Below are 26,460 nucleotides of genomic sequence, written 5' to 3' on the forward strand. Positions count from 1 at the left end.
GGGATGGGGACATGAGACTGAAGACAAATGACATAAATATATAAACACAATGGACTGGAAGGAATGGGAGAGTGTACCATATTATGAGAACCAGCACACTTCACTTTATCCCTTGTGGGTTTTTTTAAGTATAAACAGAAACGCTGCCAATGCTCAGATTCCTTGTCTCATTTATTTCACTTTGAAGATGACAGCTCCCTGTTCCTTGGTGTTAAATGCTGCTGCAGAATTTACAACATTCTGAACCACCATCATATGTAACCAGGTTAAGATCTGGCTAGATTTCAGGTTCCGAAAGTAATGTCAACTCCCACACAAAACCAACTGGTGAAGATACATATGGTAAGGATCCTATGCGTCTCTGAAACGAGACAAATTCACAGCAGAAGGGTCCAAAATAACTGGCCCAATCATTCTGGAGGAAATATAACTACAGGAGAAGTTCAGCCTGAAGGAAGTGCCTCCTCCCACAACTTGAGTCCCCAATTGTCCAGGAAGGCTGGAGTACACTGGAGTACTGCTGGACTCCAGCAGCTCTGACATCACCACCCAATGAAGACAGACTTGAACTTCTCCAAATTCAGTGTGCTGAAGAGGGGCTGGCAGAGATGTGCAATATCAAATCAATCCAAACTGAAGGCTGCCCACAACCACCATTCCTTGCTGTTGCCAGCTCTACAGTTAGCTTATGAATGCACCTCCTGAAAGTGGAAGGCATTCTTTGCCCTGACAGAGCGTAGAAGTCAGTATCTGTGTGGCATTTTGGTTCTAAATGGCATCTGTTAACCATGAGCTCTCCACCATGATTGCACCAGTTTAATGTGATGAGAGTGAAGGGGGAAGGGGAAGGGGAAGGAAGGAAGCTACTATATGTAGACCTCCAAATGGCTTTCCAAATAAGTTTGGGAGAAGAAAACATTGCACAGTGAATTGCACTCAGCCTCATAAATAATTTTTCCATCTTATCCAACAGAAAGAACCAGAGGCTGATATAAATGGAAGTGGTTGGGCAAAAAGGAGTTGTTGAGGCTGGAGAAATAAGCCTGAGATGATTCATTCTGTGATCCATTTGCAAGGCAAAGTTGATTGCAGGGGATTAAAAGTACTCTGTCCAGCAGTGGAGAATGCATGGTTAACAGACACAGGAAAAGCCAGTCGAATTGCATGTACTTAGTAGTCATCCAAAGTCTCTATTTCTCCCATGTTGAGGCGCTCTGACGAGGCATTGACTGAGAAACCTATAAAAGGAGACAAAAGTAAAATTTTAATACACTGTTTGCTACACTGGGTTCTTAGAATGTCTCCAGGCGGTAATGGGCTGGATGAGGAAAAACAGATTGAAACTGAATCCAGACAAGACGGAGGTGCTCATGGTAGCGGCCCCGAAACCAAGAATTGGGTTGCAACCTCCAGTCCTGGATGGGGTCACACTCTCCTCCAGCGACTGTGTTCGCAGTCTGGGGGTGCTCCTTGACTCGTCGCTCCTGATGACAAATCAGGTAAATGCGACGGTCAGGAGTGCCTGTTATCAGCCTCGGCTGATACGCCAGCTGCGCCCTTTTCTGGAAGTAAGGGATCTCGAGACGGTTGTGCATGCACTGGTAACCTCACGCCTTGATTTCTGTAATGCACTCTACATGGGGCTACCCCTGTGCTTGACTCGGAAATTACAGCTGGTTCAAAACATGGCAGCCAGGCTTGTGTCAGGTACATCTAGGAGGGACCGACCACATTACTCCGGTTTTGAGGTCCCTTCACTGGCTGCCTATCAGCTTCCGGGCCCAGTACAAGGTGTTGGTTATCACCTTTAAAGCCCTAAATGGCTTGGGTCCAAACTATCTTAGAGACCGCCTCCTCCCGTACAATCCTCCCCGCGCTCTCCGGTCCTCTGGGAGGAACTTACTGCAGCCTCTAAAATCTAGGCTTGCGGCAACCTCCCAGAGGGCGTTCTCTGCTGTCGCCCCCAAACTCTGGAACGACCTGCCGGATGAGATCCGTCAGATAACATCATTAGACAGCTTTAAAAAAACGGTCAAGACGGATCTCTTCCGGCAGGCCTTTCCAGATTAACCATCCCGGCCCAGGTTCCCAGGTTCCCTGATTCCCTCATTCCTCCCGTGGCCCCATCTTAGAGATGGTTGAGGATCAACAGAGGGATATCAGGGTTTTTAGTTTTAGTTTTAATTGCTGTTTTTATCCTTGATATTGTATTTTTAATATGTTATACTATTTAATACTGTATGGGGGGGGGGGGGTTTTAATTGTCCATATTTATATTTACTGTTGTTAACCGCCCAGATTGGTTTGCCAGAGGGCGGTATACAAATAAATATTATTATTATTATTATTATTATTATTATTATTATTATTATTATTAGAATGAAGTTGCATTCTGAGTTGTTGAGTGGAGGAATCCACACAACTTGGGTTTTTGCCCAGAGGCAGGTAGAAAGAAAATGAAGTCTCATGATAGGTAATGAAAAAACTGAGCTGGTGCCTCCCCACTTTGTCTTCTTAGAAATCAGTTCACTTTCTAGCCAAGACTACACAGAGAGAACTAGAAGGGGGGAGGGAGCACAACAGGAACAAATCCATCACTCTAGAGCAAAACTTTTGGCAATAAGGATGGGAGGAGTAGATTCCTCCTCTCAACAACCAATAACAGACCTTCATAGTTAAGACCAATTGTGGCACTCTCTGGATTGGTGAAAAGAGGAATCCATACAACTTAAGACTTACCCAAATGCTCAACCTGAAAAAATCATAAGGGTAGTAACTGCATCCAAATCCTTAATCACCTCCTGGAATAACTTCTGCTGATGGTGGCATCTGCTAAACTGAACTTGTCAATCTTGTAGTGGTGAAATGAAAGGAGAAGGAGTAGGTGGTGGCCCTAAACATGTCGCTGATCAGTGCATTAGAGGGGAAGGGGAAAACCACAGAAGTGGCAGCTGCCTTGACTGAGTGTACCCCACACTGGCAGTGCAAAGCAATTTAGTCAAGTTGTATGCCATCTGGATGTTTTGATCCATGTGGCTATTGTAAAATGAGACACCTTGGAACCCAGTGAGGCTAAATTGAAGGATATAAATAGAGTCACAACACCAAAATGTCCTAGTCCTATAGAGATAGAACTTTCAGTGCCCTACATCCATCAAGGTTGTGCCATAAAATCTCTTGTCGGTGTAACAGATTAGGACAGAGAGAAGAACGAATGAGTTCCTGAGAATATGTTCCTGCGATACAAAGAACCTTAGGTCTAAAGGAAGGATCTGAACGTAGAGAAATGTAGTCTTTGTTAAAGGCACAAATGTGTTAACTATCCAAAAGGACTACGAGCACCAATATATTATGAGCAGACGTCTTGGCCACCAAAAAGTTGACTTTCAGGGAGAAAAGACTCAAGGAAATCTTACTGATTGGGGCAAATTGTAATTTTGTTAGCTGCTTCAGAACTAAGGGAGGTTACAAGATGGAAAACAAAGGCTGACAGGAGGAGACATGTTTGTTGCCCTTGGAAGGAACCACCTATGTTAGAGTGAGAAGAAGATTGAGTCCCACAGGCATTAGACAAGACTGAGGACAGAGCAGCTGTCTGCCTTTTTAAAGTATTAGGCCTGAGATCAAACTAACACATTTTCTTTTAAATAAATATTTAATTAAAAATGAAAAAGCATTAAAACAACAAATACAAATAAAGACAAAAATATAAAAATAGCTAAAGTGTGTGTGTGTGTGCATGAGAGAGAGAGAGAGGATTGTGTGTATCACCTTTTAATACCTTTTCCTGATGGTTTTTAAAACCCTGCCTGATGAGGTCATCAGTGGAGCTTCAAAAGCTTGCAACATGTATATTGTACATTTTGGTTATCCCAATAAAGGTGTCAAAAGCTTGCAAGATCTATATTGTGCATTTTGGTTGTCCCAATAAAGGTATCATTGTGGATTTTGGAGGATTGGACCCTGGCATGCAAGGCAGCAGGTTGGACCTGAATATACTTCTATGAAGAGCCTTTGCTTATATGGGAAGTTGCACTGAGACTTTTAGAATTAGTGGTACCCCGGGTTACGAAATTAATTCGTTCCGCCACCGCTTTCGTAACCCGGAATACTTCGCAAGCCGAAAAACCCATAGGCGCTAATGGGGAAAAGCCGCGATTTCGTGTGAAATAGCGCCGAAAAGCACCAAAAAATTTTTCGTAACCCGAAAAAACCTTCGTAACCCGGAACAGTTTTTTTAAATGGATTTTTTTCGTAACCCGGAAATTTCGTAAGGCGGCGCATTCGTATCCCGGGGTACCACTGTACTGTAAGGAGCCCTCTTGTGGCCAGACTGTGAAGCTGTTTTAATTGAACAATTAAATTTTGCACATCTTCCCCAACTGCAGCTTCCCTAGAAGCTTTTTGCTTAACTGGGGGATGATCCTCAGATATTACTTGAGAAAAAGCAAAAAGTGATGCCCTTAAAGCCTGGCTGTGTATTCGTGAGTCAGACAGAACAGGAGCATGGAGGGGGGGGGCATATTTGGGAAGCTCAAAATGGCAGCCAAAATCATCACTTGACTCAGAGGACAGAAAAAGGCAGGAAAAGTGAGAGACAGACATGCCCAGCAGAGTGCATCACAGAACAGGTGGGGGTGGGAAACCCTTGTTAAGCAGTGAGACTTCTGGGAAAAGGGAACAGGAAAAAAAATCTGACCATGATCTTCCTTCCCTGATGAGATCTGGTGGTTCGACAGAAGTAGCCATGACCACCAAAGTTCCTGCTCTCTCTAGGATGTCTTCTTCCTCCACCACTTCCTCTACTTCCTCATTGAGTGTTCAAACAGCTGTGCAAGGAATGGAGTGGGGCATGGCATCCAGCATCGCCTGCTAAAGAGGCTTCAGCAGCAGATGATTTCTTTCTGGAGCCAAACTTACCACACCCTCTAAGTGCTCCAGGCTGGCTTGATCTATGAGTGTGCCTCCAGAAATCTGGAGCCCCCTGGAGTTTGGGGCATGTTTCTTGTTCTTTTTGGGAAACACATCACTCTTCTCACCCACCAGAATGATTACAAAAGAGAGAGTAAGAACAATAATTAAAAGAAAGAGATAGTGCAATCTATAGGCGGGAGGAGCCAAAATGCAAGACAACGCATGAAGAGAAAAACAGGAGTGAAGGAAAAGAAGAGCTCTGTGCTGGACACAGGCAGATGGCCAAGTGGGGAGAAGTCAACTCAATTTTTTCATTAGCTATTGTTATACTTCACATTCTTTCTGCATGTCTCTGGATCGTGATGGGAGAAACCCAGGTTGTGTGGATTCTTCCTCTTACCAACCCAGGGAAGTGTTATGTTTTGACAGTCTTAGACTTTACAAATCATAGTAAGTATAGATCAGGACAGTGTTGCAGCAACTAGCATAAATGAAATATCTTCCCAATAAGTCTACATTTTATAAAAAAATGTTTTATAAAAAAATATCCTGCCCAAAGAGAGAGAGAGAGAGTAAATAGTTCAGAAGAGGACTGCTAGAGATACATAACAAACCATCAGAACTTTTATAAGCCTGATTTTATGCATATATCTGAGGGTGAAAGTAATAAAATAAGACCAAGATCTGAAGCTATGATCATCAGGCAACAGCCACATTTGGAAGATGGGGAATCACTTGGCTGTCACTGGCACTGGAATAATGGTTTTCCTTTTCCCTTTGAGATCTGTCCCCATTTATTTTATTCTTCCCAAATCAAGCTCTTGCTGTATCATACTGAAGAGCTGTACAAGATATTTAGGATCAGAATATTCCAGTTTTGGATTACAGAACTCACCTAATAAGCTGGGATCTGCACGAACCATTTTTTGTTTCTTTTTCTTTTTGCCACTCTGTACTGTCTCAAAATTGGATTGTTGGTTGTTGCTCTGGTTAGTCTGAAATACTGAATGCAACGAACTATTCATCCCCCACACAGAATCCTAGAACACAAATAAGCAATTTATTATAACCTGAAATTATACTGCTTTCTCTGTCACAGGAAACAGAACAGCACATTGCTGGAATTACAGTGCCTTGCAGAAGCTGACTTTCTGGATTGTGTTGTCTTACAACCTGGAACTGAAATGTATTTAATTGCCATTGTCACCATTTGATGTACACACAAAAGGTACTAAACACTGAAGATGCCAAGTATTTTTTACTGGTGTACAAAACTTATGCAGACTAAATTAACTGATATTCTGTTGATCACATAAGTATTTACCCCCTTGCTGTGACAAACTTAAGTAGGTTCTAGTGAAACTCTCTGCCTCCAGAACCTGTATCAATGCTAATTTTGAATTTTTAGAAAGGCATGTGGGGAACTTTTGTGCCATAAAAATACCTGGCACCTTTGCCACGTCGAGTATCTTGCACTGATCAAGTGGTAACAATGGCAATTAGATTCATATCAATTCCAAGTAATAGCATAATAAAATGGGGCAAACTTAACATAACAAACTTTGAAAAAATGTGCTTTTTTGCAAGGCACTGCATATGAACACACACTTTGTCTCCCATTCTGCTTCACCCCACTGCCATGGTGAGGGTGAGACTTTAAGAACAGCTCTACAGTTAATACAACAGTTGTCCTTCTAAACTATGAGAGCAAGTTTTGTGCTAGGGATGGCCAAGCCCACCTTTTGAGGACCTTGGATGGCAATCCCCATCCCTGAGAAACTTTTTTTTTTTAAAAAAAGGTTTCTATCCTCATCCCTTAATGTCCTCTGGGGGTATATCTCTCTCTCTCTCTGAGAGGCAGGGAGACAGAATGGGTGGGGGGGGGAGGGGGGGATTTAGAGGTTTTTGGTGGTGTACTAAGATCCTCAAAAAGGGCCTTGTACATTTCCCATCACTATTCTAAACTCTTCTGCATCCCACCCATGCTTTCGAGATCAAACTGCCAACTCCTCCTTGCTTCTGAGGCACATCTTTTGCTTCTCCAGTTGTGAGAGCAATTTGTAAATGTTTCACAAGACAGAATTATGAACCTGTTGCTGCCGTTGTTGGCTGGCTTTTTGTTTGGCACGACGCTCAAGAAACTGCTTGGCAAATTCCTTAGCTTCAGGTGTGTCTCCAAGGTAGGCTCTGATGTAATCATGGACCTCATAAGGAGACTCCACTTCCTTCAGGAAGGAAACAAATGTGGGCACTATAAAAGGAAGGGAAGATGAATTGTTAGATGCATGTAAACACTACAAAGGATAGGCTTTTCAATATTGTTTGATTCCCCCTCCCATAAATATTATGTAACAAAAGACAGTTTTCTACAAAGACAATTGAAAGTCATCCCCAAGTGACTGAGAGAGAGCAAATAATTTCTCCACTAATGAAAACAGTTAAGCTCTGGGTTATCAGTCTTTACCCCATAAAACTTTTTAACAGTGGCTTAAGCCTTATGGTAGGATCTACAATTTAACAATAAACAGAATATAAATTGTAGCATAGTTCTCAAATATTTATCACCCCAATATACTGAGTAGTGTGTACTGGCTCTTATGTAATATTCTACTTTCTAAACATAGTTTTGAACAAGGTGACTACACTACAAAATGTTCATATTCTTTTCTGCTGCTTACCATCCAAGTTGTTGGCTGTATTGAGTGCATGAAGCATTTGTTCACACCACTGAGTGAATCCATCCTGGGCTTTATTAACACCTTGAAACAATTTCAACAATTTTTCTTCTTCTTCCATCTTCTTATTCTGTCTGCTTGTAACACCTATAGATTTACTAAGAGAAAAAGTGTCATAGCAAAGTATGAGGAAGAGAATGTCAGTAAGGAACACATAAAGCACACAAGGCTGGAAAGCTCAAGCAGCTCCACAAACATTTCTGCCTTTGGTCAAAATCACTATCTTTCAGGCCCCAGTTAAAACATATCTATAGTTAATTGTGGGTTTTTAGGGCTATGAGGCCATGTTCTAGAACATGGCCACATAACCTGAAAAACCCACAAAAAACTATGGATGCTGGCCATGAAAGCCTTCGATTTCACATTAAAACGTATCTGTTCGTACAAACTTTAAAAGAATAATGCAAGTGATTAATTTGCCCTTCACTGCTGCTGTTCATATCATTTTATGGCATTTTAGCAGATATTCATAATTATAGATGTGTGATTTTGTGATCTTAGGTAAAACTATATACTATTATGTAAAATTGTCAAGTTATCTTGGGCTCTTATGAGGAAGGATGGGGGGGGGATCAAACTCAACCAATGTGAAAGCATACTAAGAGGAGGGCAAGGTCTTAACACTGAGCTGAATTTCCTACTGTGTTTTTACAGAACACTGCAGGTCCTGTGGAAAGGCACCATTCATTAGAAGATTTTACAAGGCCTGCAAGTGGCCTGAACTTCTACAATGAAAGAAGAGAAGCTCACTCTGTCCCAGTTCCTACCTGATGCTAGCATTGCTCTTGTTTTTATTAGCTGCATTACGAGGTCCCACTTCTTTGACGGCATCATCCCAGAATCCTATGTTTGAGTTTTTTGTGTCAGCATTGCTCCAAATACTGCTGACGAGGTCTGACGCCCACTGGCTGCTAGGATTTGTATTTAGAGTGCCCCATACGGAATTGCCAATGCTGGTGTGCAGATTAGAATGTTGCTGGAACAATAATGAGATAATGTTCATAAGCATAACATTTAGCAAAAAAGAAATACAACCAAATAAATCAGCACATCAGAAGCAAAGATGGAAATTAAGAAGTGTACTCACCGTTGTGCTACGGGACCTGTTCTGTTGCTGCTGGTGTTGCTGCAGTTGCTGTTTCTGCATCTGCCTTGCCTCTTCTTGCTGTATTTCCAACAGAGATTTTGTAGTGCCTGCAGGTTTGGCAACATTACCCCAGCCAGACAGTTTTTGTTGCTGTTGTTGTTGCTGCTGCTGCTGGAGGACTTTCATTAATTCACGCTGCTGACGCTTTTGCTGAAAAATAGCCAATGTACAGCATTCCAGTTCCTAATACATATATGATTATCTTCTATCACTTTCTATGGAAATATGTGTACTGTAGTTGAATGCAGTTGCACAGAAATGTGTTTCAATAAGGGTACACCATTACCCCCTCCCCAAAACCCACTGATCAAAGACAGTCACCTACCTTTCCACTACACTTTAGTTTTTAAAAGGATGGCTTAGACACAAATATTATTACACTCTGGTTTGCTTTTTTAGCAGGCAAACACTCCTGGTAGAGCAAATTATTTCTTCAAAAATCATTACCCTGAAATTCTGAAAGTTTGTCAAAATTTACATTCTTCCAATCCTAATAATCTCAGACTGTGGCCATGTTTGGATTACCACATGATGTCTTAAAAACAGAGATAAACACATGACCTGTGACTGCTCATGCATCTTTTCTGTCTTTTTTGTGATACACACAAATTAAAGTCAAAAACCTAAATCCAGTTGTTAATCCCTAGCAGACCCACTGAATCATTGCTGACCCAATATAACCAAAATTTTATTGTTTCAATAGGTCTACTCTAGTTAGGGCTATCAATGGAATTTAGCCCTAATCTCTTCAACTGACTGTTGTTCTACATTTTGCCAGAACAGGAAAATTGTTGTTACCAGCTTCAAAACAAGCCAAGAACTCAAAATTTGCTTTAAGGTTGATAAAAGTGCCTAGATTGTTTTTTGGGGGGGAAGTAACCATGGTAAGCACCAGTATGTAGAGAGATCTTGTAGTACTTTTGAGACTAACTAAAGAAAAAAGCTGACAGCATGAGCTTTCATAGACTTAAGTCTACTTCTTCATGATAAGCACCGTTTTCCAGATGTGGTAAAAAGAAAATCTATAGTTGAAATTTGAAGAAGTTTTGGGTTTAAATTGTTTCTTACTAGTATAGGAAGAGAGAAATGTTTCTTTCTATATCTTTATATACAAAGGCTTGTATATATCCTGCTTTATTGAGCTTTCTCACATAAAATCATTTTAAAATGACACAGTGACCTCTAGTAGTTACGAGCAATAATTGCAGGTAAATTGGCAACCCAAGGATTTAAAGGAGGAAAAAGATAAAATGAGAAGTACAGTACAAATTCTATTTCAAAACATGCCATAGTTATGGCAAGTGAACTTTATTCTGTTCCAGCAATTATCGGGACTATGGGTTGGAAATGTACCTCTTCTCGAAGTTGTCGCTCTCTTTCTTCTTCAAGCTTCTGGATTTCTGCTAAAGATAATGTTGCCTGAGACTGACATGTTCTTGAATTGGATTGCTGACCCCATGTTGAAGAAGATGGGAGCTGGAAGCAAAAACACACAGAACACGCCAATTATGTTTTGGTAAAGACATCAAAATATGAAGAATCAATCATAACAGCTACCAATATCATCTGAATCTCTATTATGTTTCCTCATATTTCAGAAGTCAAGCTTTTGCTACCAGATGAGCATGAACTTAACCAACTAGATTTCATATCACTAATAAAAAAGACAGGTTGCTTACCTGTAACTGTGGTTCTTTGAGTGGTCATCTGTGCCCTTACACAAATGAGTCTCACACTTGCGCACATCACAGAATACTCCAGAACTGAGTAGCTTTTGGTGGTAACCCCACCCCTTAGGGCACCAGCATAAATAGTGTCAAGAGCTATTCCCCTCTGTTCCAATGTCTGCTGTGAGTTCAGGAGGACCTGCAAGAAAAGGAGGAGGAGGGCAGGTTTGTGTGAGGATACAGACAATCACTTGAAGAACAAGTTACAAGTAAGCAACGTTTCCTTCTTCTTCATGGTCTGTGTACCTCACACAAATAAATATTGGCTAGCTTGCAGGTCAATCAGGGTGGTGCAGGTCAATCAAGGATAGATGCCTGGCCAAACTCTGCACATGCCTGTGCCCTGCAGTCAATCCATTAATGCCAGATGAAGGTGGTCGGCTCATTACAAGTAGCTGCTCTGCAAACGTTCGGTAAGAAGATTCTCACAGCCATGCATGGGATATGGAAATTGCATGGGTCAGGTGGGACCTGAGCCCTAACGGCTGAGATTTGCTAGCAATTTGATAAGTCAAGTTGAGGAGATCAATCACCCAGATCAACTGTCTCTGTGGTGAAACAAGACCACATTTGTGTGGTCCATACCAGATAGACAGACTAAAGGATGTCTGGAGAGGAGTGGTGCAGTGAGTGTAGTGGGCCAAAGCCTGCTGGACATCTAGAACAGCTGGCATGAAAATACTTGATGGAAGGCTGACAACACAATGTCCTGTTTCAGGTGTAATGAGGTAACCACCTTTGGAAGAAATGAAGGATCAAAACAAGTTTTTGTCCCTATGAAAAACTAGATAGGGCTAGTCTGAATGCAAGGCACAGAGCTCAGTTGCATGCTTCATGGAAGTGGTCACCACCAAGAAGACTGTTTTCAGTGTCAAGAATCACAGGTCAATGATGACCATGATTTCAAACAGTCTCTGTATGAGCTGCGAGAGGATCACAGAAAGAGACCATGAATAGAGGTGGGAGAACCTCCTGAGAATTTTCTTAACCATAGCACTGTGAAACAGGAATGCTCCTGGGTGAGCAGCAGGTTAGTGCGCAACTATGGTGGCAAGGCAAACCTGCATGTTCTCCTTAAGATGCAGCAGGAGTCCAAGGCTATCTGTTTGTCTGTTGGCACCACTGGGAGATCCAAGGCTTGCCTGAAGGCACAGAACCACTGACATTTGGATGCACAGGAGCGGCATATGAAGGGTTCTAACGACATAAGAACAATGGATTTGTACAGATACCAAGCCGTGAGGTGGACAACCTAAATGGCCCCATGACTGGGTGAGCAGAATCTGTCAGTAGGAGAGCAGAAGCTAATTCAGGTGAGACAGCTGTAGGGGTTTGCAAACTAGGGCTGGCTCAGCTACCACAGGGCTATCTGAAAGTAATCTGCTGAATCCTCTTGACCATTCACTGACACCCTCATAAGGAGAGGTAAGAGCAGAAACAGTTAAAACAGAGGTCCCCTCCAGTTCAGGACCCTCGAGAAGAAGGTGTTGTACTTGTAGTTCTTCATAGAAGTGAAAATGTCAATGCAAGGGCAATCCCACTGACACAGTATCATTCAGAAGGCTCTGTCAGAGCCCATTCATGTGCCTTCATCCATGCCAGGGCTGAGTCATAAAAGTGGAAGAGACCTCAAGGCTACCTAGTTTAATCTCTTGCTATGCAGGAATACACAATCAAAGCATCCCTGAAAAATGGTCATCCAGCCTCTGAAAACCTCCAAAGGAAGGCACTCCAACACACTCTGAAGCAGTGTATTCCACTGTCAAATATTCTTATTGACAGGAAGTTCTTCTTAATGTTTAGGTGGAAACTTTTCCTGCAGTTAGAATGCATTGCTCTGTGTCCTAGTTTCTGGAGCAGCAGAAAACAAGGTTGCTGCTTCTTCAATGTGGCATCCTTTCAAATATTTAGACCCAGCTATCATGTCACCACTTAATCTTTTTTTTCTCCTGGGCTATAAACTCAGTTCTCTAAGCCACCACCTATATCCATTGTCTGGGATCTAGTTCCAGTGATTCTGGAGAAACTAGGTACCCTCTGGCTATGCCTTAAGGTATTTCGAACTGGGAGGCACAGACAATGGTTTAGCCCACACCTGCTTAACCATCTCTAGGTCTGAAGGAAAGAGAGTTTGGTTGGGGCCGCATTTAGGAAATTCACTCTCTGGAAAATTGGGTCAAGAGAAGCTGTGGTCTGAGGCTTTATGTGGAGCCCAAGGGGCTTGGTGAGGCAAAGGATCAGGTTGGCATGGGCGAAAGGCCTTCTGATGGAGATGAAGGAGAGGTGTTTTCCACTTTATCTGGTGTCAAAGAGGTGAGGGGTGACGGCAATTGTGCAGTCAACCTGGTCCACCCCCCCACTGTTATCATCCACAGAAGAACCTGAGTTGTGCTGCTCCACTACCAGCAGCAAGGCCAAAAGAGCTGGGGCAACAGACAGAGTTTTCTATCCCTGGAACCCAGCATCCCAATGTCCATGTTGAGCCGTCAATTCCAATGAAACTTCTTTGATGTCATCTGGGCTGTGGGGTTGGAGAAACTGAAGTGGCAAGTATTGCTGAGAGCTGTGGCTGGTGTGAAGATCTAGATATCAAGGCAGAAACATATTCATGGTGGGCACACAAGTCTGGCTGATCACAAGTTAGAGAGCATGTTTGACACCAATGGCAATGTGCCAATACCAAGTGGGAAGGTGAGATCAATTGTGACTGATACTGGTGCCAATGATGTTTGTAGTTAAAGTGACAGTGCTCATGCCAGTAATAGGAGATCCGCTCTAGTTGGAAATGTCAAGTGAGCGTGGGAACATTCAATCCATGGCAGGTTGTAAATATAACCACTTGATGCTGTTGATCCTGAGTCATGGTATGCCTTGAAGTACAAATATCAGTATCAATGTCTGTCTTGCATGCTGTAATAGTAGGAAGCTGAGTGTGATGAGATTGCTGAATTCTGGGACCAGGATCAAGACTGGAGAGATCCGTGCATGGCTGTCAGTGTGTGGGATTCCCCTGCCCTGCCCCACCATGAAGTTTAGTCCTTAAACAAGGATGCGGAGGGCATACGATGCTCTCAACAACAACAAAACAAACAAACAAACCAGCCAATGTAAGTTGGGACTGAGATGAAGGGGGGGAAACAGGGAAAGGGCAACAGAAAAAATAAATGGAAGGAAAAATGAGAAAAGGACTAAAGGATAAAAGAAAAAACCAGAAAGGAAGCTACTCGGTGTTTGGATATTCAATGTGAATTGCATAACAGATGAAAAACAAATGAGGGGAGCAGCTCGACACTATTTATGCTGGTGCCCAAAGGGTGAAAAAGAGTGAAAACTCTTGGTGACACTGGCCAAAGGGAGCACACAGATATAAAAAAGTGTATCTTTAAATGCAAACTGAAGATATGGAAAAAAAATTGGGCAATGCTTCCATAAATTTGACTGATGCCATAAAACTACTCTGTGGCAATCCCACTCTTTGATGGTTCATCATCAAGTTCTATTCTGCAGTGCTGGTACATAACAAATGTCTTCAGAAATTTCAACTGCTTTGGCATCACACTAATTTTTTTTTAAATACCAGTAAATTCCAGAAACATTCTGCTTGTTTGATGCCTCAAATTTCAAAAGGTTTATTGATCTCTGGCAGTGCCCACCCCCCAACTCTTATCTAGAGATGGGACATACATGCTTTTTGGAGAGCTTGCAAATAAAACATTATAATTTTGTATAACCAACTGCAACACACATTTGTCTGATGTTGTTCTTCCCCACTTATACAAAAACAAGCCTCTCCAGTTAGAGAATTAGAACTGCTGTTACCCCTCTTGCAGGCAGACCTGGATTTGTCTGTCTGAAGTGAGCTGTAGGCCTATTTCACTTAAGCCTAAATTGTTGGAACTCTTTGGTTTGTTTTCTTTGCAGAAATCTGCATCTTACCTTTTGTTTCAATAAGTGTTTTGAAGCTGGCTGGCTTTAATGGGAGTACAAGTCAGGTCCACTTTCCAAAGCCTGATGCTTAAGTTACTACAGCAGGTGCAACTGCGGACATAGCAGCAAACAATACTGCATTCTCAGTGACATCTGAGTGGTTGTCAAATTGTGGTTCTCAAATTGTGCCCTTTAAGAGATTTTGGACTTCAGCTCCCAGAAGCCTCAGCTATGTTGGCCAAAAGTGTGGGATTCTAGGAGCTGAAGTCCAAAATCCTTTAAAGAGCACAGTATGGGGACCACTGATCTAGAATAAGCCTAATTGCCTTATGCATCTTACTCAGAGAATGTTGTATTGCTTTAGTGTCAAAATCATGGGTGGATAATGTGAATTTTATGCCCTCTGAATTTTTTTTGAAAATAATGTTTTTAAAAAGTGCCCTCAAATATGCCCAATGACCTCTACAGGGTGGAGGATGAAATTTTGTCATGTTTTTAGCCCTGCATCAACATGAATTTGAAAACTCAGTTTTCCCAGGAGGAAGTGTCCCAGATGTCACCATACCCCCTAAGAGGTGTTACCAAAAAGTCTCCCTCCCTCCCCAAGGACACAGTCTTCCAAGAGCCCATATAGGGTTAATGTAGTTCTCAAACTCGTGTGTTCCACATTTCTAGTCTATATCCTTGTTTCTGTGGCCCTATACAGACGGCCAAAATAAAGCTGCTTCGGGTCACTTTGGAGGTATGGTGTTTCAATGATGCATGCGTCCTAAGAGTCTGGAAGTTGCACCAAAGCTGCACTCCAGTCCTTAGGACTGGATCATGGCTTTGCTGTGGCTTCTGGACTCTTAGAACGCATGTATCATTGAAACACCATACCTCCAAAGTGACTCGAAGCAGCTTTATTTTGGCTGTCTGTATCAGGCCTATGTCTTCCACCCATAGAAGAACTGCCCCAATGGAAACTGCAAGCATTTTCAGTGAAGATGCTGAAGTTCCCTTTTCAGTCCCCTTTTCCTCCTGGTCCTTCAATGTTACATCTCCTTCTTTGGGAACCAAGACTCCTGAGATGACTGCCACCATGTAGGCACGTATTACTGGTAATTCCTCTATTACCTTTTAATGAATGTGCATAGCTTCTGAGACACGTGTGACAATATTTTAGTATGCAAAAGGGCAGTCAATTCTACCATAATTAAGTCACAGAAAACATCTGGAAGTAGTATTTCCTTGATTGATGGAGCCCCCTCCACTTATAAATTTCTGAGAAACTCTTTCACTAACATATCTGCAGACTCAGTCTTTACTTGCTTCAGACTCAATGCCTTCAACACTTTCAGCAGTAAAAAGGCAAAATCCTCCAAGTTGACACAGAGTCTGAATTATGTTCTGTATGAAATTATTGTCAACTTTGCTTTCTAATAGAGACTGACTGCCCACAGTATTTCCCTGCTGGCTTGTGACTGTTAATAAATATTTATCTACAGTGGTGCCTCGGGTTACGAAATTAATTCGTTCCGCCATTCCTTTCGTTACCCGAAAATTTCGTAACCCGAAACACTTTTCCGTTAGCACTGGAAAGCCTATAGCTGCACTTTGCAGCATTTGAATTTCGCGCCGAAATGAATTTCGTAACCCGAAAAATATTTCGTAACCCGAAACAGTTTTTGCCAATCCAACTTTTTCGTATCCCGGAAATTTCGTAACCCGATCATTTCGTATCCCGAGGCACCACTGTATTTATGTAGTGAGCATTTTTTCTCCATCATCATCATCATCATCATCATCATCATCATCATCATCCTCACCACCACCATCATGAAAGCTAACACCCGAGGGAACAAATATCACTGGCTGGCATGTATTTCTTTGCTTTAGCAGAAATGCCTTTATCTTCTTCTGCTACATCTAAATGCTTCATTTTTCTTTTACATACTTTTCCATGATTTTTTTTTACCTCTCCTAATTAATTAAAGACTCCATGGATTAATTCTGTTTTAATTATTTGATATGAGTCATTAATTTAAAAGCAACTGTGCATCATGATATTTTAAACTCATTAAAATTTGTAGATTGTAAAATCATTAAATGTGAATGGAAATCAGATTGATGTGAGTTCACTGTATTTGATTGTTCTGTCATCTGAGGTAACCCAGCTGGGTAGACAACTCCAAGGTCACTAAACCTTTAATCTGCTGTCTTAACCTTCTAGTTCTGTTGAAAAAAAAACCTGCTCCAGTAGCCACAGTAACTGAAGCTCTGTAACAAAACTCTTAGGGTCATAGCACCCCCACTCCTTGAGAGCTGGACAGCAAAGCATTAAACAGCTTTTCTTGCATGTAAGGAGAAAACATTTCCTTGCACTAAAGGGAGTTGAGGCAACAACTGCAGAAAGGAAACATCACCTGCAGAAATCAAAACTTCATATGCCACATATTTGAGTAAATATGCTGCAGCCTACATGTAATATGTAGCTAGCTGACTCAGCAGTTTTTTAATACTAACTATCAGCTGTGGTATTAACGCAATATCCCCATTTGGACTATGTAATGAAACTGAAGAGATGGGGCTTGAGTCAAAGAGCTAAAGTCAAGTGGTTCCTGCCTTGTCTGGTGGGCAAGAGTTCATCACACTGTCATGGACTACTCCTTTCACTTGCTAGATAATGAATGTTATACTGCTGAAACTACTAACACAAAGGATAGGAAGCACATCAAACAGCTGAAAGAGGCAATGGTAAGAAAGAATAACAATGTAAAATCTATTACATCTGGAAGAAGAGAGCCTACAGTTATTCAAAAGAAATAGCCATAAGCATGTGTTTCAATCTAGGATTATCATTACAAACATTAAATGGTTCATCACATGGAATGGTACTGAGTTACTTCATGAAAATAGTGCTCTGGAAGGATTTGGCTGATGGTACAATCCATGGAAATTCAACATTCATGTATAGTTTAGTTTGAAAGTTACACTTCCATCCCTTTATTGGATTAAAGCTATGGGCAGCTCTGTATGCTGATTTAGAAAAAATACAATACAATGTCAAGTTATTGTTTGTTGTGTGCCTACAAGTTGTTTCCAATGTATGAAGACCCTAAGGCTCACAGGATTTTCTTGGTAAATTTCTTCAAAGGGGATTTGCCTTTGCCATTACCATCCTCTGAGGCTGAGAGAGTATTGCCCAAGGTCACCCAGTAGGTTTTAATGGGTAAGTGGGGATTTAAACCCTGGTCTCCAGGGTCGCAGTCCTATGTTCAATCCACTACATCACACTGGCAAGATGTTATCTTTCTCTAAATTATAGTCAGTCTTTGGTATCCAGATTACACATCGATGATTCAACATTCATGTCTTGAAAATATATTTTTTTAAATCTACGGTATTTCCAAAAACAAACCTTGATTTTGCCATTTTAGATAAGGGACACCATTTTACTGTGTCAATGTACATAATGGGACTTAAGCATCCATAGATTTTGGTAGCCACAGGGAATCTTGAAACCAAACCCCAGTGCATAATGAGGGCCTACTGTACAAACATTTCCATAATTTACATTACTCATTCCATTTCTGTTAGTCATGGAGGAAGGAAAAGGAAGAACTGAAGCTCCTGTCTCTTGCCTCTCAACTTTCACCTTTACAGCTAATAAACACTATGGCCTTGGTTCTCAAATGGTTTACCCCTGTAAAAAGGGACACCTTATTTATTCCAGCAGGCACATGCCCCTAATATTTTCATGCAAACGTTGTGCCTCCCCTCAATGTAGTATATAAATAAAAGTATTTTGTCTATTTATTGTGTGCATTTTTGTTTACCTCATAGACAGCACCCTATTGATAATGGGGGGATGTGCAGAGGTGGCTGTAGGGCCTTTTCAGCAGCCTTGTTTTCTTCCTTCCTTCTCCCAAGCCAGGTAGGCTTGCCCCTCTGTTCACCTTATGGCCGCTAAGGATCATGTGCCTACTGTATCAACAACAGAACCTTCGGAGCAGCTGAGCAGGAAATGCATTAAAAAAGGAAAGCTGGTTTTTGCTATGTCTGAGGTTGGAAGAAGGTGCAAAAGTTGAAGATGCTTAGTGTCGCTTTTACAGGGACCAGTCAATTCTCAACAGGGTACACATACACACATAGGTTTGCCCTTCTTTTTCACATCTGCTGCACTTGCAGGCCGACTTTTCTTGTGCCCCCTTTGAGCAACTACTGCACTATGGCATCTCAATTAGATTTGCCCATGATACTGTACTTTGAAAGACTGCCTTATCTGTTCCCTTTCATGGGGTGGGGTGGGTCATTTTCTAGGCGCAAGTGGTTAAGGGGTGTTCTTTGTGCATTATTTTAAATGAAACACAGATGGGTAAAATGACATGCTCACCAGAGCAAAGCCTGCCTTTGTTCTGCACTCACATTTCTAAAGTTACAAGGATGAAAAAAGGCAAATTTTGGCAAAGGAAGTATAAATTGTTTTACAAGTAGAAGGCAGATTATTGGCTGGTTTGGTTTTTGTATGTAATCTATCACAATGGTTATGAGAAACAGATACACACAAGAGGAATCAATACCTTCATCTGTGCAAGCTGCTGCTGTTGCTGTTGCTGCTGCAGTCGGCGCAAGGCCTCCTGTTGCTGTTGCCTCTGCCTCATAATTTCTTTCTGGCGTTGGAGTTCCAGCTCCTTACGTTTTCGTTCTTCCTCTTCATGCCGCTGTCGTGCTGCTTCCTCTTCCATGCGCAGCCGGTTTTCTTCTAGTTGACGTTTTGCCTCCTCTTCTTCACGTGCCCATTTGGCCGCCTCCTCTTCCTTCCCAGAATATAAATAATATGCAAATTCTCCAAAGTTCTACATTCAAATGCTTCCTTTAAGATGTTTAAAATATTTCGATGAACATTTTTAACAATACAGAATTGTCAGATATCCTTTGCTTCAAAGAATATAGATATGAAATACAAAGAATATAAATATTCAATGGAATATAGCCCCCTTTCCAAACTAATTTTCCCCATTATGTTCCTTGTTTAATTCTGTTCTGCAATCCATAATTTGAAATAATTTAATAGTTTAAAATTGAAAAACTTGTATTTAACCAAAATCAAAAGGTATGTGCAGTTTGATATGTACATATGCACACATACAACTCATCCTTTGATGCATTCAACAAGTGTTGAACATGCAAGTATGCGTTCAGAACTTTCTGGTCTTAACAGGGTAAGATTTTTGCCTTTTTTTCACCTGTTTACGAAGCAATTCTTCTCGTTGCCGCCTTTCTTCCTCTTCTCTCCTCCTTTCCTCCAGTCTTCTAAGTGCTTCCTCCTGCTGTTGCCGTTCTTCTTCTTCCCGTTGCCGTCTTAGTGCAAGTTCTTGTTCCATCTGCCGTCTTAGAGCTTCCTCCTATGTCCAGAAACAAAATTTTACATTTATATCAGTAGTGGACTATGATTGCCTACATTTCTTAAGTGCACCAGATCCTATCTGATCATGGAAACTAAGCAGGGCCAAACCTAATTAATACTTGGACGGGAGACCACCAATGCATACCACGTATTGTCAGCTATATTTCAGAGGAAGGAACAGACATAACCATCTCAGAACATTTATTGTTTAAGAAAATCCTATGAAATTCATTGAGTCATCTTAAGTCAACAGGTGACTTGAAGAAACACACACACACACACACACACAGTGGTACTATATCTGATCCACCTTGAATCCCTCCTGGGAGAAAGGTGGCACACAAATGAAATAAATAAATATTAAAATCCTAAGCAACTCTGGACCCACTTGTCCTCTCTGATTTAATACCAGAACTTAAGTATGGCATGAATTATCCACACGACTCACTTTTCATGAGTTAATTCAATGGATCTACTCTAGCTACCTGGGACTAATCAATGGATTCTAACCATTGTCTGTTATAATCCAAATTCTGGAACACCATTATCCTGATTGCTGATGACACTGCTACTTGGAAAACAATTACAGTCGTCCCTCCATATGTGCAGACTTGGCATCCGTGGTCTTGCTCTTTGCAGGTAGGACAAGCTGCTATATTTAAAATGGGCGGCCCCACGAAGCCCCACACGTGCTCCACAGGGGGGGCACCATTATTTCTCTATGGGACTCACATATGTGCGAGTCGCCATTTTCATGGGTGGTGGTGGTCCGGAATGGATCCCCCATGAGTTGGGAGGAGCGACTGTATGACAAAAACTTCCATTAGAGCTAGTGCTGTCAATAGCAAATGACAGCACTAGCTCTAATGGAAGTTTTCATCTTATAAGTAATAGTAATTTTCTGGAAAAAGCACTGGTGAATTGTGGTACAAAGATGAAAAAAAGATTAACTCTTCTCACTGCAGCCCCCATTCTGTTTTCTCCCCTCCAACAGCTGCTGTTCTTCAGTTAAAATACAGACACATTAAATGCTACCAGTCAATCAACCATAATTGGTGTCTATCTTAAGGATTACCTGGGCAAAACAGAACCTGTAAGGTTTCTGTTCATGATCAAGCATGTTTGTCAAACCACTGGTAAATTCTGTTGATTTACTACTGTAAATTCATATATGATTTTGGTATGTAATATGAAAGCTATGTGACACTGTATCATTTTAAGTGTGAAAGAAATTGTTAGTGCTGTATATATCGAAGGTGGTTGAAAAAGAGTGAATAAAGTGTTGGTACTCATTGTGAATTTATTGTTCTTGGACATGCAAAGGAGCAATCAACATCACATGGGTTGCTTTCTTTGTGCCAGCTCAGAGTCCGTCTGTTTTCCTTCTGTTAACTCTGACTCCCTCATTTTTCCAGTTTCACACAGACTTGCCAACAGTACAAATAACAGCAGTATAGAAAAGATAGGAAACTAAGCCTTTTCTCCACTTGAGAAATCTGCATGGAGAACCTATTTGGTCTGGACAGGGGTGGATTCCTCCTTTCTGCCTCCAACGATAATAAATTTACAGTGAGCACCAGCACCTCATTCTCTGGATGGTACAGAGGAGCAATCAACTTCATGCAGAACATATTCAAGCCTTTCATATATGGGTAGGAGATGCTGACTTCATGTAATACTGCCTGTAAAAAAATCTGGCTGAATAATTTATCTGTTTTGTAATATCTAAGGACTGTAGATAGCCTGCTGCAGTGTGTTATGTCTTCTTGGGATGTGGAAACTTGATACACCCTGGAGGCAGCCACAAACCTTGGTGAATGTGTCCAAAATTTTCCTGGACAACCAACAGAAATATGTACATAGTCATACCTGTATTGCTAGTGTCTGTTTCAATGTTTAAAGAAAACTTATGTGTGGTCCAAAACACTCTGCAGAAATAATCCAGTTTGAGACTACTTTAACTTCCCTGGCTCAGTGCTAGGGAATCCTGGAAAATGGAGTTTATTGTAGCACCAGAGCTCTCTGACAGTGAAAGCTAAATGTCTCACAAAATTCCCTAGTATTGAGCCAAGGTGGTAAAAGTGGTCTCAAATTGGATTATTTCTGCAGTGTGTTTTGGACCTATGTCTCAATGTTTTTGTACCTCTCAAATAAACCTTTACTACCCTTCTGACACCTAAGGTGTGCCATTTTTTCTAAAGTGGATGAGATGGTTTTTGACAGACTGATGGTAAATGGATGATACTGACATTGAAAAAGGTGAGTACTTTCCAAAGAAGGGTTGGATTTAAAGTCAGAATAAGTGTCTTCTCAGTGAAATGACATTGAGATCTCATTAACAGATAAAGCTGACAGTTCAGATACTCTCCCAGACAAGTCACTATCCCATGAAAAGCCACTTTGTAAGACATAGTCCACAGAGATGCTTGCTTCAGTAGCACAGAAGGTAGATCTGCCAAGGCCTTTAGAATTGAATTTAAAATCCCACAAAGGGGCCCTATGCAATGTTGATCTTGCAGCACGGCTCTTTAAACAAATCTCATAATGTGGGGATAAGCAAACAACTTTGATCCATAGATGGGCAGCTCTGTCCTCAGCACTGCTTCCTGCTTCTTTAATGGGTTAGAGCACAAATCTTTCTCAATTCTTGACTGTAAAAATGACAAAGGCCTGTTACAGACTGCCAAAATAAAGCTGCTTCGGGTCTCTTTGGAGGTATGCTGTTTAAATGATACATGCATCCTAAGAATCCGGAAGCTGCACCAAAGCTGCACTCCAATGCTTAGGAATGGAGTGTGGCTTTGGCGCGACCTCTGGACTCTTAGGACCCATGCATCATTTAAATAGCATACCTCCAAAGAGACCCGAAGCAGCTTTATTTTGGCAGTCTGTAACAGGCCAAAATTTCCTTTCTTTGTATCATAATCATCACCACCACCATCACCATTACCACAATCTCCTCCTCCTCACCTTTTCCCCAGATTGGGAATCAAAGCAGTTTACGAGTAAAAAACCCAACACTGGTAAAACACCAGAAGTTATAAAAGTTAAAACACAATTAAGTGATCAGAAAAAATTAAAACCAGGTTAACACCTGGTTCATAAGCAAGAATGTGGTCCTTCAAATAAATAACCTGGACCTGAGCCCTGTAGAGCTGTAAAGGTCATAGTTGTTCTTAGAAACAGATAGATAGCCAGTAGAGCTGTTGCAACAAAGGAGCTGTGTGCCAAGTCCACAGAAATAGTCTGAAGTAAAGACCTTTTATGGAAAGCTGACCATGCAACATCATAAATGTTGTGTTGATGGTCATTTTGAAACCATTGTTTGGATCACTGTATCTGAATAACCCTGCATATTTGTAGCTGGAGTTGCTTCTGTTCAATCTCTACAACCAGTGCGAGTCCAGGCCCTTGCAGTAGCAGATCCTATGCGAACATGTAGGAGCCCTGGTGGCACAGTGGTTTAATGCCTGTACAGCAGCCACTCACTCAAAACCATAAGGTTGCGAGTTCAATACCAGCGAAAGGGCTCAAGCTTGACTCAGGCTTGCATCCTTCCGAGGTCACTAAAATGAGTACCCAGCTGGTTGGGAGAAATTAGCTTACTGTTGTAAACCGCTTAGACACTGTTAGTTCAGTATGAAGAGGTATACAAATGAAGCTGTTTGTTTGTTTTGTTTGTTCCTGATTAGGCAGCTGCAGTGGTGGCCAAAAAAAGAACTGGCAGGTTTTGATGGGAAGCACTTTATATAGAGCTGCCAGAGGTGGGCAGGGCTATCACTAAAACTCTTCAGAATGCTATAGAACTCTGAAAGAGGTGCAGGATAACCCATTTATGGGCACAAAGAAGAAGCATTTTTGGTAAATCTGTCTCAGAGGAAAGCTCAGGTATCACAACTGAGACTGCTCCTGGGCTGGCTCTTTGTGAATTCCCCACTGGCTCTTTTGAGATATAAAGCATGGGTTACACTCTACTAGTGAGCTGATTTGTTTTTATCTTGCTGGATTTGCTTCAGCCAAAACCATCCAGTGTAGAAAGAAATGGAGAAGGAAAAGAGGGCTATATCTCCATTCTTTGTGAGGTCACAGGACACTTTGTAGGCAAATGACATTCAGTGTCATCTGTCTACAAAGTGGCCTGTGGCCTCACAACGGATGGATATTGGATGAACCTTCAAAAATGTGTTTAAACAGCTTCCAAGATCTCAGTTATCTGCACCTCATACCTGACTGACTGTGGTGAAAGCATAGAATATTACCATGAAAGGCTTTTGAAGAATCCTGCATCTGTAAAGATGCAGGGAGATAATTTGGTTATGGGATTCAAAGACTGAGCCCAATGTGACTGCTACTATCAGCCTATCTAAAGTTGTGACTCATGAGTATGATGCTGAGGAAACTTACAAGTCATGTTCTAATATAACTAGTATCTCAGTTAAGCAAACGCTGGAGCTGTATCAGGTTACTCCAAAGTAACCCAGCTATCTTAATCATGCTGTCCCATCATCCACTGTGTATGTTAGCAGCTTAATTAAATCAGGGCATAAGAGAGCCAGCATGATGTAGTGGTTTAAGCTATGGACTATGGCTTTGGAGACCAGGTTTGAATCCCCACTTGGCCATGGAAGGCTATTGGGTGACGGTGGGAAAGTTACATTCTCTCCATCTCAGAGGAAGGCATAGGTAAACCTGCTCTGAACAAAGCCTGGCCCCCCCCCAAAAAAAATCGTGATAACATAGTCTCAGGTTTGTCTTAAGTTGGAAATGCCTTGCATTTTCCATTGCTGCTCCAAAACTCTGGAACAATTTACCGGACGAGATCCACCAAATAACATCTTTAGGTGCTTCAAGAAGGCAATAAAAATGGATCTTTTCCAGTGAGCCTTCCTGAATTGACTTCCAATTTTTCCACTTACCCAACTGTTCCCATTGGATTGAATGATCTTGATTCATTTTATTGGCTATCAGTTGGGAATTATTTTATTGTTTTATAGGGTGGGAGGGAGTTTGGGAACTTGAAATGTATTATGTCTTTTAACTATTGTTTCCGTGTTTTGTTTTTTGTTTTGTTTTGACTTAATTTTATTGTCTTTGATATGTTGTTACCCGCCTTGATCCAATACAGGGAGAGGCGAGAAATAAATAAATAAATAAATAATATTGAAAGCACACTACAACAACTGGGGAATTTAGGTATGTCATCAGGAGCTCTGACAACACCTACTAGTAGGCTAAACATCCAGTCCTTTCTGCTTAATATTCTCCGTGGGGAGGCTCCATTGGTTTTGGTGGTTTTTTTTTAAAATCAAATTTCAGTACACATAAGATGAATTTGCTATACTGCAACATTTTCCCCATCTTCTTTTTGTAAGTTGCCTTCTGAGGGCAGAAATGCATGAAATAAATATCTTGCCAGCTAGATAGGTATATGGAAAACAAAAAAAAATTCCATCTAACAAACTCGAATTTCATTCATCGCAAAGCAGATTTCTATACTAAATAATAGGGAAGAAAACATTATAATTAAACTAATTAACTACTTTGAGGAAGTTATTATATAATGAGTGCTATACACACGTTTCTGAAACTGGGTTTTTATGATATTACAGCCATATTTATTGTACATATTTTTGGTTTTCACCTGCTTCCTGCGAGCTAGTTCCTCTTCTTCTCTTCTCTTTCTTTCTTCCTCTTGTCTTCTGATTAGCTCTTCTTGTTGCCTTCGAAGCTCCTCTTGCCTCTTCCGCTCTTCCTCTTCTCTTTTGGCCCTTAGTTCAGCTTCCCTCCGCTCCTGCTCTAGCTGAAATTATAAACATAGTGCTGGAAATGAAGACTGTAATGAAATATCCTAGCAACTGGATGAAAGAGTCTTGAGAATTATACTATTAAATTAATTCTCATTGCCACCTTCTGTATAGTTAGAGTTCCAATTGGTCTTTCTCACATCATGTCCTTGAGTTCACTTGTAAAATAATGTCTACTCCAAAGTTAGAAATTAATTATTAACTTATTGTACCCCTATCAGGATAGTTATTGTCACAGTTACTTAGACAAATGGTGAGATGAAATCAGCCACTGGAACTGCAAGTGACATGTTGGTAGAGTGACACATATTGTTTCTTACCTTTGCAGCTTTAACCTTTTCAAGCTGTTGTAACTGCTCTAGAGCTGGTCCCTGAGCTGCAGTATCAATTGGGAGATCCCAGACACTGCTTCCTTCCCAAACTACAAATAAAATGGAGAAAAAAGAAAAGATTTAGTAGACCAATTAATGTTTAAATTAAGCAAGAACAGAGTCTAGAAACTGGTGAACTCTTGCTCTGTAGCCAATTCACTAAACATTTAGAAATATTACCATATATAGCTTGGTCCAAGTCATCTAAAGGACCCTTTCCATTCCTAAGAAACCATCCTTTTAGTTTTCTTGTGAAATATCATGTTTGCTTTCTCAGAAAAATATAAATAAGAATCTAACTGTTTAATATAACTTACACTAATGGGGACCAGCTCTTTTTACTGCCATAAAAAAATTAAATAAGGAGGGGAAAACTAGCAGAAATAATTTAATTCAGGGATTTGCAACCTGGGGTGCAAGATGGAATTTCAGAGTGTATGACAAAG

The 26,460-nt window shown here is 41.1% G+C and overlaps 1 protein-coding gene and 1 long non-coding RNA gene across 5 annotated transcripts in view; one reads left to right on the forward strand and one right to left on the reverse strand.

Annotated features, from left to right (window-relative positions):
- LOC121924973 overlaps positions 1-8,421 on the forward strand; it is a 39,782-nt gene extending 31,361 nt beyond the window's left edge. The window contains exon 4 of the long non-coding RNA XR_006102773.1: positions 8,304-8,421. This is a non-coding gene — a long non-coding RNA (uncharacterized LOC121924973). The remainder of the gene's footprint in view (positions 1-8,303) is intronic.
- The window catches only part of GIGYF2 (GRB10 interacting GYF protein 2), a 113,174-nt gene continuing 86,867 nt past the window's right edge, over positions 154-26,460 (reverse strand). For all 4 annotated transcript variants that reach the window (XM_042456590.1, XM_042456591.1, XM_042456589.1 and 1 more), the window contains exons 18-28: positions 25,964-26,064; positions 25,481-25,639; positions 19,679-19,837; positions 19,013-19,249; positions 10,150-10,272; positions 8,737-8,946; positions 8,417-8,625; positions 7,593-7,747; positions 7,005-7,165; positions 5,810-5,954; positions 154-1,238 (exon numbers count right to left, since the gene is read on the reverse strand). In XM_042456590.1, the coding sequence (XP_042312524.1) occupies positions 1,171-1,238; positions 5,810-5,954; positions 7,005-7,165; positions 7,593-7,747; positions 8,417-8,625; positions 8,737-8,946; positions 10,150-10,272; positions 19,013-19,249; positions 19,679-19,837; positions 25,481-25,639; positions 25,964-26,064 (1,727 nt within the window). In that variant the 3' untranslated portion in view covers positions 154-1,170. The remainder of the gene's footprint in view (positions 1,239-5,809; positions 5,955-7,004; positions 7,166-7,592; positions 7,748-8,416; positions 8,626-8,736; positions 8,947-10,149; positions 10,273-19,012; positions 19,250-19,678; positions 19,838-25,480; positions 25,640-25,963; positions 26,065-26,460) is intronic.

The sequence above is a fragment of the Sceloporus undulatus genome, chromosome 3, assembly GCF_019175285.1.
Source record: "Sceloporus undulatus isolate JIND9_A2432 ecotype Alabama chromosome 3, SceUnd_v1.1, whole genome shotgun sequence".
Classification (NCBI taxonomy): domain Eukaryota; kingdom Metazoa; phylum Chordata; class Lepidosauria; order Squamata; family Phrynosomatidae; genus Sceloporus; species Sceloporus undulatus.